The sequence below is a fragment of the Salvelinus sp. IW2-2015 genome, linkage group LG10, assembly GCF_002910315.2.
Source record: "Salvelinus sp. IW2-2015 linkage group LG10, ASM291031v2, whole genome shotgun sequence".
Taxonomy (NCBI): Eukaryota; Metazoa; Chordata; class Actinopteri; order Salmoniformes; family Salmonidae; genus Salvelinus; species Salvelinus sp. IW2-2015.
In genome coordinates this window covers 1235917-1252696 of record NC_036850.1, presented here as the reverse complement: position 1 = coordinate 1252696, position 16780 = coordinate 1235917, and the positions used below count along the sequence as shown (strand labels likewise).

The following is a 16780-nucleotide window of genomic DNA, read 5'->3' as shown; positions in this document are numbered from 1 at the left end:
CAAATGGACAATGACCCCAAGCATACTTCCAAAGTTGTGGCAAAATGGCTTAAGGACAACAAAGTCAAGGTATTGGAGTGGCCATCACAAAGCCCTGACCTCAAACCTATAGAACATTTGTGGGCAGAACTGAAAAAGTGTGTGTGAGCAGCAAGGTCTACAAACCTGACTTAGTTACACCAGCTCTGTCAGGAAGAATGGGTCAAAATTCACCCAACTTATTGTGGGAAGCTTGTGGAAGGCTACCCGAAACGTTTGATCCAAGTTAAACAATTTAAAGGCAATGCTACCAAATACTAATTGAGTGTATGTAAACTTCTGACCCACTGGGAATGTGATGAAATAAATAAAAGCTGAAATAAATCATTCTCTCTACTATTATTCTGACATTTCACATTCTTAAAATAAAGTGGTGATCCTAACTGACCTAAGACAAGGAATTTTTACTCTGATTAAATGTCAGGAATTGTGAAAAACTGAGTTTAAATGTATTTGGCTAAGGTGTATGTAAACTTCCAACTTCAACTGTACTTAACTCATCACATTGATAGAGGGTCTTCAATGGGTATTCTTTGTGATGACACACACTGTCACATGATTATCATCGTGTGATATGCTTTAAAATGGCATTTCACCTATGTTATACTGAATGACATTGATGAAGCGCAAAAGTCCAGATACAAGTTATTCAAGTTTTAAAATATTTTTTAAATACAGTATGTCGCCCATTATTCTATATCTTGTTGCAAACACTAACACAATTATGCCATGTGTGTTCATTTATATTTTTAGGTTGAATATCTACATTTTAAAAACACTTGTCATTAGAATTTCAACCCCGACAGTTACACTGAAGGACATTTTGATGCTTTAGAGCTCAAAAACTCCCTTAATTTAATAGTTTGCAATACAAATATTTCTGGGTCAAAAGAAGAGTAAGAGTTGAGTGATTTAATAATATATTTATACATATTTATATTTTTATGTTAAATTAATGGCCTTCGGACACCAAATGTACACGTCTCGTCTTTGACCCATATAATGTATACTGTATCCTTCACTATCTATTCTTTACTATCTATTGCATCTTAGCCGCCATGTCACTGCTCATCCATATATTTTATACCTATATATTCTTATCCCATTCCTTTAATAGATTTTGTGTTTTCGGTTTTGTTGTGGAATTTGTTAGATATTAGGTTTTGTCATGGAGTTGTTAGATATTACCTGTTAGATACTGCTGCACTGTCGGATCTAGAAGCATAAGCATTTCGCTACACTCGCAATAACATCTGCTACCCATGTGCATTTGACCAATACAATTTGATTTGATTTGAACAAGTATTACGTTGACAGTGGAGTACCAACTAGCAGACTAGCGTTTGGGACCCAGTCAGTGCATGCTGTGAGATCTTCTGCATTGCTTATGGGCTTTCAATATTCCTCAGAGGCGGTTTTCTGTGTCATACCTGGTACGAACAGCTAAAGAATGTATTTCGTTTACAGATTTTTGCAGGCTATAGAGTGCAAACTTGTCGCGTGTCATTCAGGCTGAGGATACAGGGCCAACCAAGTAATGGCATTTGATATTTGGGCTTTTTGGGCATTCTCCACATTACATTTTGTTGCTCATTTTCCTGGCAGGCATGCCCATAGCAACAAACGTTGTTTACGTGTCAGCTATTTTTACAGCTGTTTTTGTTTTTGACTCAGGTAAGGTACAACTGTGTCCTATCTGAGCCTGGTACATACTGTAGATATCTGGAAATACTATTACTGAAGCGGAGGAACACACAAACAAAACCCATTTTGCTTCTATAGAAATCCCTAAGATACATTCTTTAGTGCTGTCAGAGCCCCCCCCTTTCTCTCCCCACTTTTCATTCACCCCCTTCATCTCTCCCTCTTCACAAATTTTCTCTCCCACTGTCTGTCTTTCTGTCCTCCACCCAGTGAGATTACACCGGCTCCCAAACACCATTCATAGAACTCTTTCAGAGCCCTGTGCAGTCTCTCCACCTCCAAGTGGAGAATTCAATAGCCACCAAGCACCAACTCAAAATGGTAGCTAGTGCCCAGTTCTGATAAGCCACATTAAGTGTCTCTAACCTGCTGTGCAGAGAGTAGCTAACACATTGTACATCAGAGTTCTCCTATGGAGTTCAGAGGGTTTCTGTTGGGATTGCATGACTAGCTGGAAGTGTGGGTTGGGTTGTCTTGCGAGCTAGCGCCTCTGGTTAGAATTAGCATCTGTGTGTAATGACTGGCTAGCGCTAGTATAAAAATGTAGTTGTCTGGTCTCTTTCGTTGTTCTGGAGAGCTACAGGGGGTGCAGGCTCGTGTTACGGCCGAGCACTAACAAACAGACTTCAACTAATTGTTTTTGCTTGATTTGTACAAGAGCCAGCACACACTGTAGCTTTCCAGGACCAGGGTTGAAGACCATTGTATGATAAAACATTTGGTTTTAGGCTAGCATTTACATAGTGTCTGGCTGGCTAGATTCTAGGCCTGAAATAGTGTGCTCTACTGGGGGTAAGCAGAAGGGTGTCTGGCCACAGGTTAGCACTAGCACACAAATACCAGATGTATCTGGAAGTTAGCATTTTGGCTAGTAGCTTTGACATGGTGAACTGGCTCACTGCACAAGCAAATAGTTCCTCCTCTCTCCGAATCCTRTGTCCAACTTTCTATTGAGAATGAACATACTTATTTAGAGAAACAGGAGCCAGAGACATGACAGCTTGGCAAGGGCCTCGGAACCATCTGGACAAGGCTAAGCCGGCCCGATGGATGTTATGACTGAAACATCTGTAGGTTACATAGACGCACACAGAACCAGAAGTATATATGGAAGTACTTTAGTGCCAAAAAAGGGTTAGATATTTTTCACCTCTCTGACAGACACTTCAAAACATACTTTTTTGACTGTTTCGCCACATATGAATATGTTGTTCAATGCGTTTCTATGGGCTAATGGTAGTAAGGCCAAATTCAATGTTTCATCAAATATTTTTTATCTATATTTTTGTGATTCTTACTGGGGTCCTAAAATTCTAAATGAAATAGCTAAAGGATCCTTGGTATGCCCATCTTAAAACAATTCCATGTGTTAGTTTAGTAGAAACCCAGCCCCGGGCCCTTAGACCTTTTGGCATAGTCGTACAGCCTCTTCAAACGCATTACGCCTCTTTATAATAGGAACATAGCAGGAAAACGGAGAAGATGTGATCTGTTTGATTTGCGGTGCCTAAAACAGAGCCAGTCCCCCATAATGAGCTCAGATGAGGTGAGCAATCTTTTTACACAGAGCTTTTCTGGTGTTACGGATGACTGAGAGATCTACATATACCATGGCATTGTTGAACACTCCTTMCTGATTGGCTTGAAGGGAATTTTAGAGCGTGCATTATTTCCCTATAACGRGCGGTGTATTTGCACGGTAGAATTCAATGGCTATAGTTCATTTTTACAAGTTTTGTTTGAGTTGCTTTTGAAAGCAACAGTATTGGTATTGTTGAATTTAAATTTTCATAGTAGCAAGCTAGGACTGATGGTTTGGTTAGCTGAACTAGCAAGTCTGTTTGGTTACCACGTCAATTACTGTAGCTATCTAATAAACTTGCTACTTACTTCAGTGGATGTTGAACACATTTCTACCGGCAAATGTGTAAATGGTATAAAAGGGATAATCAACTTGGGGCTCTATGCATTCTCTGGAAAATAATGCAACTCGGTGCAAGGTCAGTTCCCACTCCGCTAGCGCGCAAGTGTTGCCAATTCCTTAGTAAGTAAAGTAGCTATTGGCTGTCCTAAAAGTCGCTAGAAGTCGCTAAATTTGCATAATTGGCCATGTGCATGTAATTGTGATAGACGCTGTAGGAGAGAGGAATAACGTTGTGGGAGAGACAAAAAGTGAGTAAAAAAACACCCAAAATATGTTTAGAACTACAAATGAACTTTCTTCTGTCGATTCTTGTTTTTTTAAATGTCACAATTCCAACCCTCCTCCTTTATCCGGGCTTGGGACCGGCAGTTACTTTTAATTTTTWATTWAATTTTTTAGTWAWTTTTTTTTACATTTACATCCCACCCTGAATGTAAGCCAGGACAGGATCAGCCAGCGGCGGCTTCCCGCATGCGCGATTCATTTGCAGTCTGGACACGGAGGGGTGAACATATCCTGCTCTGACTGCAGCGCCTGTGAGTGCTTTGGGACGGGGGACGGGGGACGGGGACGGGGTTGGGGCCCACTGCAGCACCCGCTGTTTGTTGAGAAGAGTAAGAACGATAGGTGCTTTTACGTCTGCGTCTCCAATAACACCAGAAAAAGTCGCTAGATTTGTCGCTAGTCACTTTTTTGAAATGTGTCGCTAGAGGGGTCTGAATACTCGCTAAATATAGCGACTAAGTTGGCAACACTGCTAGCGCGTCATGGAACACACCTTCCACGTCGTTCATTATTTTCCATAGAATGCATAGCCCCTCGTTGATTATCCCTTACACACAGCAACAGCGCACAGCCTCCATATAATTAATTTCATGATAATAATGCTGAGCTCTCTTTGTACACAATCAGTCCTGTGTTCAAATAATATTCCTAATATACCAACCACTTTCACAAACATTCGAAGCAAGTATTCAGACATCGTCCACTTGAAATTACAATTAGTGAAGCACTTCAATGTACCTGGAAATACACCTGGAAAGTATTTTAAAATACTCAAGTATACTGACTCAAATGCACTCGTATCCATTCAACCCAGGCATCTGAAAACGGTACTTGAAACAAACATGCGAAAATCCTGTCAAATATAACTTGGCAGACCACCTGGCCTGTTTTGGTCTGTGCAATTTAAAAATACTCAAATACACAGAAAAACTATTTCAAATACCAGATACTCAAATACACATGCATTTGAACCCTGGTCTGCACACAGTCTAGCTTGGTCGCCCCTCCCCACCCACTGAAAGTCAAACTTATTGGAGAACTCCAATGATGAACTGATTTTGTGTTCCTTATTGTGCAGTTATGATAAAGATAATTCAGACTCCCTTCAACTAAGCCAGAATCAAAAATATCGTTATCATAATTTTTTTTCTGCTGTGTCATGGAGTTTGTTTTGTCATTGTGCAGATGCAGACCCTCTTCGCCTTTGACGAGGAGGAGATGGAGATGAGGAACAAAGTGGTGGAGGACCTGAAAACAGCGCTTCGGACTCAGCCAATGAGGTAGGGTTTTGAACCACAGCTGGCAAACATTGTCATTAACTGCTGTTCATCCTCATCTTTCACCTATCRACCTCAGGGTGACGCTCTTGTTACTCACACTCTATGGTCAAGTAAAATGGCTCCACCACAATGTCTCTCCATAAGAGAGCACTGTGTCACAAGGTAGGTCTATACACTTCATTTACTTACAGTATATACTGTATATGGGATCATTTTCATCACCAGAAAAGCTTTCACACTCTTTATTAGGCAGGGCAATTCCCCTCTCCTCTGTTTGACACATTCAGCAGCAGCTTTGAGATCTCATTGATCAACCACAAAGAAACACGTGAGGAGGTTTAGACAGCCCAGCCAATATTACATCTCCCACCGTCAGGAGCATGTCTGTGCCTGTTAAGTGATGTAGTGATCTGGACCAAGATGGGGGGTGTTGAGTTTTCTCCCAGGGGCCAGTGCAGCGTCAGCCTTAAGTGTGGAGTGACAGATTCCCACGAGCACCACGGTGTCTGGGTCACGTCTGGGTTTGTGTGTGTGCATGTGTATCATGTTGAAGTGGACAGGGTGATTAGCGCAAGCCTTATTGCGCCTGACAACCTTTGGCTAGTAGTCTTTCATTTTGTAGAGCAAAGTAACATAAAACAGAACCACAGCGCTAATACTTATGAGGATGTTAAGGAGGCAAGAAGTATGAAAGTTATTTGTGAGCAGGATGAGGAATGCACAAATGTAGGCTAAGATATCCTATAATATGAATTTCCACAAATTGTTTTAGCCTCACAATTGGACATTACAAGAAGCTAGCTGTATTCCCTTTGTTTCATTTCTAGTGCAACCAGAAAAACTTATTTACCTGATTAATCTTGTCATTCGCTATATGACATTATCGATCTACTCTATAACGTTCACAATACCAATTCTGTTGGAATGAGTACATTGTTCTGTTTTCCACTCTTACTCTCCAAAGTACCTACATTGTATTCAGAAAGTATTTAGACCGCTTGACTTTTTCCCAATTTTTTTTTAMCCCACATCAATCTACACACAATACCCCATAATGACAAAGCAAAAAGAGGTTTTTAGAAATGTTTGCAAATGTAGTAAAATTCTAAAATGGAAATAGCACATTAACATAAGTATTCAGACCCTTTACTAAGTACTTTGTTGAAGCACCTTTGGCAGCGATTACAGCCTCGGGTCTTCTTGGGTATGACACTATAAGCTTGGCACACCTGTATTTGGGGAGTTTCTCCCATTCTTCTCTGCAGATCCTCTCACGCTCTGTCAGGTTGGATGGGGAGCGTTGCTGTACAGCTATTTTCAGATCTCTCCAGAGATGTTCGATCAGGTTAAAGTCTGAGCTCTGGCTAGGCCAGTCAAGGACATTCAGAGACTTGTACCAAAGCCACTCCTGCATTTTCTTGGCTGTGTGCTTAGGGTCGTTGTCCTGTTGGAAGGTGAACCTTCGCCCCCAGAGCGCTCTGGAGCAGGTTTTCATCAAGGATCTCTCTGTACTTTGCTCCWTTCATTTTTCCCTCGATCCTGACTAGTCTCCCAGTCCCTGCCGCTGAATAACATCCCCACAGCATGATGCTGCCACCACCATGCTTCACTGTAGGGATGGTGCCAGGTTTTTTACAGATGTGACTCTTGGCATTCAAGCCAAAGATTTCAATCTTGGTTTCATCAGACCAGAGAATCTTGTTTCTCATGGTCTGAGAGTCCTTTAGGTGCCTTTTGGCAAACTCCAAGCAGATTGTCATGTGCCTTTTGCTGAAGAGTGGCCTCTGTTTGGCCACTCTAACATAAAGGCCTAATTAGTGGAGTGCAGCAGAAATGGTTGTCCTTCTGGAAGGTTCTCCCATCTCCACAGAGTAATTATAGAGCTCTGTCAGAGTGACCATTGGGTTCTTGGTCACCTCCCTGACCAAGGCCCTTCTCCCCCGWTTGCTCAGTTTGGCCGMGCAGCTAGCTCTAGGAAAAGTATTGGTGTTTCCAACCTTTTTCCATTTAAAGATAATGGAGGCTAATGTGTTCCTGGGGACGTTCAATGCTGTAGACATTTTTTTGTACCCTTCCCCAGATCTGTGCCTCAACACAATCCTTTCTCTGAGCTCTATGGACGATTCCTTCAACATCATGGCTTGGTTTTTGCTCTGACATGCACTGTCAACTGTGGGACCTTATATAGACAGGTGTTTGCCTTTCCGAATCATGTCCAATCAATTGAATTTACCACAGGTGGACTCCAATCAAGTTGTAGAAACATCTCAAGCATGATCAATGGAAACAGGATGCACCAGGTCTCAATTTTGAGTCTAATAAGCAAAGGGTCTGAATACAAATACCTAGGTGTCTGGTTAGTCTCCTTCCAGACTCACTTTAAGCATCTCCAATCCAAAATTAAATCTAGAATCGGCTTCCTATTACGCAACAAAGCCTCCTTCACTCATGCCGCCAAACTTACCCTCGTAAAACTGACTATCCTACCGATCCTTGACTTCGGCGATGTCATTTACAAAATAGCCCCCAACCCTCTACTCAGCAAACTGATTGTAGTCACAGTGCCATCCGTTTTATCAACAAAGCCCCATATACTACCCACCACCGCGACCTGAATGCTCTCGTTGGCTGGCCCTCACTACATATCCGTCGCCAAACCCACTGGTTTCAGGTCATCTATAAGTCTTAGGTAAAGCCCTGCCTTATCTCAGTTCACTGGTCACCATAGCAACACCCACCCGTAGCACGCGCTCCAGCAGGTATATTGCACTGGTAATCCCCAAAGCCAACATTTTCTTTGGCCACCTTTCCTTCCAGTTCTCTGCTGCCAATGACTGGAACTAATTGCAAAAATCTCTGAAGTTGGAGACTTATATGTCCGTCTCTAACTTTAASCACCAGCTGTCAGAGCAGTTTACCGATCARTGTGCCTGTACACAGCCAATCTGTAAATAGCACACCCAACTACCTCATCCCCATATTATTACTTACCCTCTTGCTCTTTTGCACCCCGGTATCTTTACTTGCACATCATCATCTGCAATCCAATATTAATGCTAAATTGTAATTATTTTCGCCTCTAGGGCCTATTTATTGCCTACCTCCCTACTCTTCTACATTTGCACGCACTGTACATAGATTTTTATATTTTTCTTTTCTTTTGTGTTATTGACTGTACGTGTAACTCTGTGTTATTTTTTGTCGCACTGCTTTGCTTTATCTTGGTCAGGTCGCAGTTTTAAATGAGAACTTACCTGGRTAAATKAAGGTGAAATAAAAAAGAGCAAGCTACATGACATTTAGTATGAAGTCACCCAGGTGTCCCTCACGATTTTCCCAAATGGACCCAAGTGGCCGAATTGGTAAATMTATACGTTTTCAAGAACATAACTATAGAAAACATATAGAAATGCTATGCTAATAAAAAATACAAGTTTACACACGCCCAGGAATGTCATACATGATGGATCATTAGCTTCCCTACATAAAATGTATTAACAGGAGATGCAACAAGAATGCTGATACATTGTCTCRAAACACAGAAGTTAAATATTTAAGATATGGGCCAAGTTAGCAGCCAACGCTGATCTAATGTCGTAAGTGAACACACCACAAACCACACAGAAAGTAAAAAATAAGTAAAGAAATGTACACACTATATACAATTACAGTATTTAGAACACCCTCTACACAAGATTGTGCTGCTGGTCCCAAGTCCTAAGTCTCTTTCTGCTGTAAAGCACTTACCATCCTCTACTTGTAGGCTGGCTGGSTATTCACACCTCTAGATGGCCGGGCGGGAGTTTGTTGTGGAGCCAGAGAGAGAGCAGCAGTCAGACTAAGTGGGGGATGGAGGACTTGAATGTGGTCTCTTTGAAGTCAGTCTTTACCACTATTGAAGATTATTTTTAAATCAGTAAGAACTCAAGTTTATTACTTATTTTATTGGAACCTTTATTTTAGCAAAACATCAAATAAACAACACATCTATAAACATATATTATATAGAGTAGGAGGAACACTATTCTTTTTACATTTTTTATTATTAACCTTTATTTAACAAGGCAAGTCAGTATAAATTCTTATTTACAATGACGCCTATCCCGGCCAAACCTGGACGACGCTGGGCCGATTGTGCGCCGCCCTATGGGACTCTCAATCACGGCTGGATGCGATGCAGCCTGGATTCGAACCAGTTACTGCAGTGTGTTAGACCATTGCGCCAGTCGGGAGCCCAATGTATATTATATGTTGACTTTGACATGTTGTGGCTTTCGAGTGCCTTGTTTGCTGTTCATACACATATTTCATTAGGAATTYTATATATATATATATACAGTGCCTTGCAAAAGTATTCATCCCCCTTGGCGTTTTTCCTATTTTGTTGCATTTTAARCTGTAATGTAAATGGATTTTTATTTGGAATTCATGTAATAGACATAGACAAAATAGTCCAAATTGGTGAAGTGAAATGAAAAAAATGACTTGTTTAAAGAAATGTAAAAAAAGAAATCAAACGGAAAAGTGGTGCATGCATATGTATTCACCCCCTTTGCTATGAAGCCCCTAAATAAGATCTGGTGCAACCAATTACCTTCAGAAGTCACATAATTAGTTAAATAAAGTCCACCTGCGTGCAATCTAAGTGTCACATGATCTGTCACATGATCTCAGTATACACTACCATTCAAAAGTTTGGGACCACTTAGAAATGTCCTTGTTTTTGAAAGAAAAGCAAAAYAAAATGTCCATTAAAATAACATTGTTAATGCTGTAAATGYCTATTGTAGCTGGAAACGGCAGATTTTTATGGAATATCTACATAGGCGTACAGAGGCCCATTATCAGCAACCATCACTCCTGTGATCCAATGGCACTTTGTGTTAGCTAATCTAAGTTTATCGTTTTAAAAGGCTAATTGATCATTAGAAAACCCTTTTGCAATTATGTTAGCACAGCTAATTAAAGAAGCAATAAAAACTGGTCTTCTTTAGACTAGTTGAGTATCTGGAGCATCAGCATTTGTGGGTTCGATTACAGGCTCAAAATGGCCAGAAACAAAGATCTTTCTTCTGAAACTCGTCAGTCTAGTCTTGTTCTGAGAAATGAAGGGTATTCCATGTCAGAAATATCCAAGAAACTGAAGATCTGGTACAACGCTGTGTACTACTCCCTTCACAGAACACCGCAAACTGGCTCTAACCAGAATATAAATAGGAGTGGGAGGCCCCGGTGCACAACTGAGCAAGAGGACAAGCACATTAGAGTGTCTAGTTTGAGAAACAAATGCCTCACAAGTCCTCAACTGGCAGCTTCYTTAAATAGTACCCGCATAACACCAGTCTCAACGTCAACAGTGAAGAAGCGACTCCATGACGCTGGCAGAGTTGCAAAGAAAAAGCCATATCTCAGACTGGCCAATAAAAATAAAATATTAAGATGGGCAAAAGAACACAGACACTGGACAGAGGAACTCTGCCTTTAATCAGAACGACAGTTTTCAGCTGTGCTAACATAATTGCAAAAGGGTTTTCTAATGATCAATTAGCCTTTTAAAATGATAAACTTGGATTAGCTAACACAATGTGCCATTGGAACACAGCAGTGATGTTTACTGATAATGGGCCTCTGCACACCTATGTAGATCTTCCAAAGAAAATCATTTACAACATTAACAATGTCTACACTCTATTTCTGATCAATCTGATGTTATTTTAATGGACTTTCAAAAACAAGGACATTTCTAAGTSATCCCAAACTTTTGAATGGTAGTGTATGTAAATGTGATATTTCAGGTTTTTTTTATACATTTGGAAACATTTCTAAAAAACCGTTTTTGCTTTGTCATTATGGGGTATTGTGTGTAGATTTATGAGGGGGGAAAACGATTTAGTCGGTTTTAGAATAAAGCTGTAACGTAGCAAGATGTGGAAAAGTCAAGGGGTCTGAATACTTTCTGAATGCACTGTACCTCAACTGATATACCATCCAGCCCTGGAGTTTTCCCGGACTTGAAGGCTTTAAGTTGCATCTAGAAGTCCCTCCTCTGTAATTAGGCCTTCACATGAGTCTGACCGTAGAGCTGTTTATTTTACACTATTAATAGAAAACAAATCCTTAAAATTAACTTCAGTTAGTGGAGATGGAGAAGACAAATGAAAACATATGCTTAAAGTACTTTGCTTCCTTTTTCAAAATATTGTTTGTTCAATCATGGATGACTCTGTCATTTGTAACACGTTTCTGTAAATTATTTCTACATATTCTTTCCAGTTTGCTTACATATTCCGTCCAGTTCACTTTATTTTGTATAATATATTACACTTGATCTTTCTTTAATAAGTTCCTCCATTTCTTATTCTGTGCCTCTTTTACAGTTTTTATTGCTTTCAATCTGTACTGTTAGTTCCTCTATTTCCTTTGTTAAGATTAACTATTTTGACCTAAAAGAGGAGAGAAAGTAGAGAGAATGAAAAGGAGGAGAGATAAAGAAAGAGGGAATGAGAACATTTGTGAATGGTTGGATGATGTTGGTATGTAGAGGGGGGACTGTTTCCACTGTTGAGAATTAGGCATCGTTGGATGTCCTTTGTAAGGAGCAGGAATTCATGGAGCGCAAAGAGTGTGTATGTGTGCGCGCCTGTGTGTGTACGTGTATATGCATGCTTGTCTGCGTACGCGCTCTTGTGTGTGACAGAGCATAGCTGTGAGTAGCCACGTGTGACACCTAGACACCCACCTTCGTAATAACATCTGCCAACAGTGAGCGGGCGATGTTACACCTTTAGGTAGAGAGATCAACTTCAGTTTGCAATGTGACAAAGAGTAATGTTAGTGCTGAAATTAGAAGCACATTGCATGTCGAGGGAGTCTGTTTTACCTGTGTGTGTGCACGTCTATGTGAATGTGCTGTATGTGTATGCGCACTCGGCCTTTGAGGTGTGTGCACCCCCCTCCCGGTCTTGGTCTTGACTCGGACTCAATTTGCACTGGTCTTGGTCTTGAATCAGTCTCGCTTTAGCTGGTCTCGAACCCAACACTGGTGTATGGTATTTATGACCTTACCCATGTGTTCCTGGGGATCTGAGGGTTGCAAGAGCATTGCCAGGTGAACCGCGTGCACTCTCGAAATCTGGGATTGAGTTAGCGGCAGGGTAGCCTGGCTTCAGATGTATAGGATAATAACGGGGTGATTTATGCGCTTTGAAGGATGGGGTGTGTTTTTTCCACTCCCGCTCTTGCCAAGAAAGCGGTGGGTGGGGATGGAACTTGGACTCAGCTCGTCTGACAGTGTCAAAACAATCTGTTACAATGACTGACTGTAAATCTCCCTCTGCTTCTTTTTTCCCCCCTTCTTTCTCTCTTAATATTGCTCTCTCTCTTGCTCTGTCTGTTTGATGTTTCTTACATTTTCTAAAAAAAAAAAAATCAGTGATTAATAAATAAGACCTACCCCCCCTCACTCTCTTTCTCTTTCACTTTCTCCCTCTCTTTGTCTGTCTGAACAGAAACAGACTTACGTTTGTTATGAACTCGATCGATTTACATGATTTATGAACTTGATCAGGGAAAGAATCTGTGTGAGGGGAACATCAACATGMCTGACTTGATGTCACGCCCTTCATGTTTGTGTATTGTAGGTGATCAGATAGGCTTGCAGTTTTGCAAGAGGAAGGTGTTAATGAGGTSATTGACCCTTCATTGGCCCTGTTAATAAAGTCTGTCTTTAGGAAAGTTCTAAGATGAATGTGGGTGGTATGAGTTTTATGGTTTACAGTTTCACGTGGGATCCCTTACTACAGCTGGTTAATGMGGGTAGGTAGCGAAGCGAGGGGTGCCTATATGTATATCTATACTGAACAAAAATATAAGCACAACATGTAAAGTGTTGGTTTCATGAGCTGAAAGAAAAGATCCCAGAAATGTTCCATACAAACAAAAAGCTTTTTTCTCTCAAATGTTGTGCACAAATTTGTTTACATCCCTGTCAGTTATCGTTTCTCCTTTTCCAAGGTAATCTATCCACCTGAKAGGTGTGGCATATCAAGAAGCTGATTAAACAGCATTATCATTAGACAGGTGGACCTTCTGCTGAGGACAATAAAAMGCCACTCTAAAATGTGCAGTTTTGTCACACGACKCAATGCTACAGATGTTTTGAGGGAGCGTGCAATTGGCATGCTGACTGCAAGAATGTCCACCAGAGCTGGTGCAAGATAATTGAATGTTCATTTCTCTACCATAAGCCGCAACGTCGTTTTAGAGAATTTGTCAGTACATCCAATCGGCCTCACAACTGCAGACCATGTGTAACCACGCCAGCCTGGAACTCCACATCAAGTTTCTTCACCTGCGGGATCGTCTGAGACCAGCCACCCGYACAGCTGATGAAACTGAAAGTATTTATGTCTGTAATAAGGCCTTTTTGTGGGGGAAAAACATATTGTGATTGGCTGAGCCTGGCTCCCAAGTGAGTGTGACTATGCCCTCGKAGGCCCACCCATGTGAAATCCAAGGATTGGGGCCTGAGGAATTAATTTTAATTGATTGGTATCCTTATATGAACTGTAACTCAGTAAAATCTTTGAAATTGTTGCATTTATATTTTTGTTCAGTATATTTTCAGTGGCAGTTCCTCGACCACTGACCCTTTGGTTTACCTGTGTTTCAATTCAGTACAGTTCAGTTCAGTAAATCTGATGTGCATGACATGTTTTACGCTTGGTACAACTTTTTACACATTTTACTACACCTTTTGAACTCTTGTTATCCTAAAGCCTCAAACAAACAACTTAGGCCAGACATATTTTGGGTTTCAGTTAAACACAGAGATATTTGTCAAGGTGAATGAGATTTCATAAAAGTCAACTTAACCTCCCATTTGTGAAGCAGACTATAGTTTCCAGTGTTTGTTTAATCTTTGTCTTCCATTGTTGACCTTTCAACCTTTTTTGACTGARACATCCTCACGCCTCACCCCTCCACCTTCCAGGTTTGTGACGCGCTTCATTGAGCTCGACGGCCTCACCTGCCTGCTCAATTTCCTGCGGAGCATGGACTACGAGACGTCGGAGAGCCGCGTGCACACCTCGGTCATCGGCTGCATAAAGGCTCTGATGAACAACTCACAGGGTCGAGCCCACGTGCTGGCCCACCCGCAGAGCATCAATACCATCTCCCAGAGCTTGCGGCAGGACAACGTCAAGACCAAAGTGGCCGTGCTGGAGATCCTGGGCGCAGTGTGCCTGGTGCCCGATGGCCACAAGAAGGTGCTGCAGGCGATGGCCCACTACCAGAAGTATGCTGCCGAGAGGACCCGCTTCCAGGTATAGTCCAACAAGTGCAGGGGTACTCCTAAAGCTAATCAGAAGTAAATGACCCACACATTTTAGGTCAAGAGTTAATATGTATTTTTAACCATGTTTAGAAGAGTTGCAAGGAAATTGTCCCTGTAACCCAGGGGTGGGCAAACTTCTTGGCCCAAGGGCCACATCAGGACGGGTAGTGCAAATTTTTAAGTGCTGATTTGATTATTTTATTTCAATTGGACCTTAAAACCATAACATTTAATTGACCGGTGGGATTGATTGGCTGTAGTTTACCCACCACTGTAACTTTTGCAGATCAATTTCATAGTTTTATTTATTTATTTATTTAATTGAACCTTTATTTAACTAGACAAGTTAGTTAAGAACAAATTCTTATTTACAATGAAGGCCTACTCTGGCAAACCCGGATGACGCTGGGCCAATTGTGCGTCSCCCTATGGGACTCCCAATCACGGCCCGGTTGTTATACCGCCGGGAATCGAACCTGGGTCTGTAGTGACGCCTCTAGCAGTGAGAAGCTGTGCCTTAGACTGCTGCACCACTCGGGAGCCCTGAGTTGTTTATGTATTGTAATGAATTGAACTGAATAATTGTCAGTTGAACCCATGCACCTAACTGAGAACTGTCCCTGTAACCCATGCAGACGTTACTGAATGAGCTAGACAGAAGTACGGGGCGCTACAGAGACGAGGTCAACCTGAAGACAGCCATCATGTCCTTTATCAACGCTGTGCTCAATGCCGGAGCTGGGGAGGTCAGTCATGATCGCCATGTTACTCTTTAACCCCCCTGTCACACCCACAGCTAGGTCTACTTTCTATTGGATGATTCATGGCAGAAAGAGTTACAGTTCTACCAAGATATCATCCAATKATTTGACTGCATACACCCTTAGAAATACATTAGATTTGAGTGATAGAGGCTACATCATTGTTCATGGTTGAATTTGGGATGACCTTGGTCCCTTGTCAAACAGTCAGAATATGTCAAGAATACATCTTAAAGATGGAGTCTGGAGTAGGGGGAAACGTCGTCACTGGCCGCCCTACCACTGTTTTTATTTTTTGGTTGGAGCGTAATTTAGTAAAAAAAAATATTAGCATGGTAAATTGAATTGCAGTACATATTGTGCTCTTCCATCGCGTGTGCAATGATGTCCGAGCGGGGGAAAAACGGTGTTGTTTGCAGTAACTTCTTGTTGTTGAAATATTGCAAATGAWCATGACTGTTTCATCATTAAGGATTCCAGCTGTACAGTGCCTTCGGAAAGTATTCAGGCCCCTTGACTTGTTCCACATTTTGCAACGTTACAGCGTTATTCTAAAATGGATTAAATAAATAAAAAATCCTCAGCAATCTACACACAATACCCCATAGTGACAAAGCGAAAACAGGCCTTTTGACATTTTTGCAAATGTATAAAAAAGTTATATACAAAAATACCTTATTTAAATAAGTATTCAGACCCTTTGCTATGAGACTCGAAATTGAGCTCAGGTGCATCCATTAATCATCCTTGAGATGTTTCTGCAACTTCATTGGAGTTCACCTGTGGTAAATTCAATTGACTGGACATTATTTGGAAAGGCACAAACCTGTCTATTTAAGGTCCCACAGTTGACAGTTCATGTCAGAGCAAAATTTTTGCCATGAGGGCGAAGGAATTGTCTGTAMAGRTCCGAGACAGGATTCTGTCGAGGCACAGATCTGGGGAAGTGTACCAAAACATTTCTGCAGCATTGAAGGTCCCCAAGAACACAGTTTGGACCCACCAAGACTCTTCCRAGAGCTGGRTGCCCGGCTAAACTGAGCAAGAAGGGTCTTGGTCAGGGAGGTTACCAAGAACCCAATGGTCATTCTCACAGTTCTCACAGAGTTCTATAATTACTCTGTGGAGATGGGAGAACCTTCCAGAAGGACAACCAGCTCTGCAGCACTCCACTAATCAGCTTTTATGGTAGAGTGGCAAGACAGAAGCCACTCCTCAGTAAAAGGCACATTTTTATTTTTATTTTACCTTTATTTAACTAGGCAAGTCAGTTAAGAACAAATTCTTATTTTCAATGACGGCCCAGGAACAGTGGGTTAACTGCCTTGTTCAGGGGCAGAACGACAGATTCGGTTACTAGTCCAGTGCTCTAACCACTAGGCTACCTGCTGCCCACTTGGAGTTTGCCAAAAGGCCCCTAAAGACTCTCAGACCATGTGAAACAAGATGA

The 16780-nt window shown here is 41.4% G+C and overlaps 1 protein-coding gene across 2 annotated transcripts in view; it reads left to right on the top strand.

Annotated features, from left to right (window-relative positions):
* daam2 (dishevelled associated activator of morphogenesis 2) overlaps positions 1-16780 on the top strand; it is a 245644-nt gene that overhangs the window by 163511 nt on the left and 65353 nt on the right. For both annotated transcript variants that reach the window (XM_023995098.2, XM_023995099.2), the window contains exons 5-7: positions 5138-5232; positions 14225-14558; positions 15205-15315. In XM_023995098.2, coding sequence (XP_023850866.1) covers positions 5138-5232; positions 14225-14558; positions 15205-15315 — 540 coding nt within the window. The remainder of the gene's footprint in view (positions 1-5137; positions 5233-14224; positions 14559-15204; positions 15316-16780) is intronic.